The following is a 1,020-nucleotide window of genomic DNA, read 5'->3' as shown; positions in this document are numbered from 1 at the left end:
ATGAGCGATTCCTGGGGTGGTTAGCCGCCGCCTGCCCCACTGGAAGGGAAGCGGGTTTGGGACGGTCCCTCCTGATGCCGTCCCTGAGGGAGGCCGGCCGGCGGCAGAGCTGGGTGGGCGGGTGGCAGGACGCAGGCAGCGCTTGGAAAACAGGCCCGATCAGGCTCTGACATCTGCTGCCACCCATGCCTGCACTGGCCAGGCCCTCCCGGGACTGGGGCTGGGCTGGGAGTGGGAAAGTGGGTGGAAGTCGGCTCTCCTCTCCCCTCCGCCCGGACCAGCCCCCTGGGGGTCCCCCTCCTCCCGGGTCACTGATTGCTCCCCCTGAGCCCCTCCTCCAGCCGGAGGCTGAATGAGTGCGGCTCCGGCCTGGCCCTTGCCTGTTCCCACAGGAAAAGGCAAATCATGAAAAACTCTCCAGTGGAGTCTGTGCTGAATGCAGGACAGTCAGTGGCCGGGGGAGGCCTGGGCTGCTTGCTGGGAGAATGGGGGGCAGCCCAGCTGGGAGGGATTCCTTTGCTGCTTGGAGGCATCTGGTTCTTTTAAACGCAGCCCCAGGCCAGGAGACCTGGGCTCCCATCACAGCTGCGCTCCTGCTGGCAGGTCCTGTGCAGCCGCCTGCCCTCTAGGCCGCGTGTCGTCAACTGAGAAATGGCCCACGAGCTGCTGTGGGACCCGATGGCGGACGGTGAGCCGTGCTGGGCTTCGGAGCTCTTCCTGCCAGTGTCTGCCGCGGGCCTGTGGCTGAGCCGCGACCCAGCGGGACCCTGCGCCCAGGAAGCCCCTCAGGGATGTGCCCGCTGACGGCCGGATCGGGCGGCCACTGGAAGAAGCAAATGGAGAGAGTGGCAGGTGCGTTTCCAAGAAGCAGTGCCCCTCACACACTCTCGGTTGGGTGACTGACACCCCAGGGTGGGGTCCTGTTCCGTCCCGTGAATTGGGGGCGCTGTGCCCGGCGGGGATTGTGGACCAGAACGCAGATCACAGGAAAGCGGCGCGGCCCTGGCAGAGCAGCCCCAC

The 1,020-nt window shown here is 66.8% G+C and overlaps 1 protein-coding gene across 1 annotated transcript in view; it reads left to right on the top strand.

Annotated features, from left to right (window-relative positions):
- The first annotated feature begins 678 nt into the window (after positions 1-678).
- FLOT1 (flotillin 1) overlaps positions 679-1,020 on the top strand; it is a 48,394-nt gene continuing 48,052 nt past the window's right edge. The window contains exon 1 of the mRNA XM_006774060.2: positions 679-688. Within this exon, the coding sequence (XP_006774123.1) occupies positions 679-688 (10 nt within the window). The remainder of the gene's footprint in view (positions 689-1,020) is intronic.

This window comes from Myotis davidii, unplaced genomic scaffold (assembly GCF_000327345.1).
Source record: "Myotis davidii unplaced genomic scaffold, ASM32734v1 scaffold1007, whole genome shotgun sequence".
NCBI classification, from domain to species: Eukaryota; Metazoa; Chordata; class Mammalia; order Chiroptera; family Vespertilionidae; genus Myotis; species Myotis davidii.
Note: the sequence above shows the minus strand (reverse complement) of the source record. Positions and strands in the feature narration are given on the sequence as shown.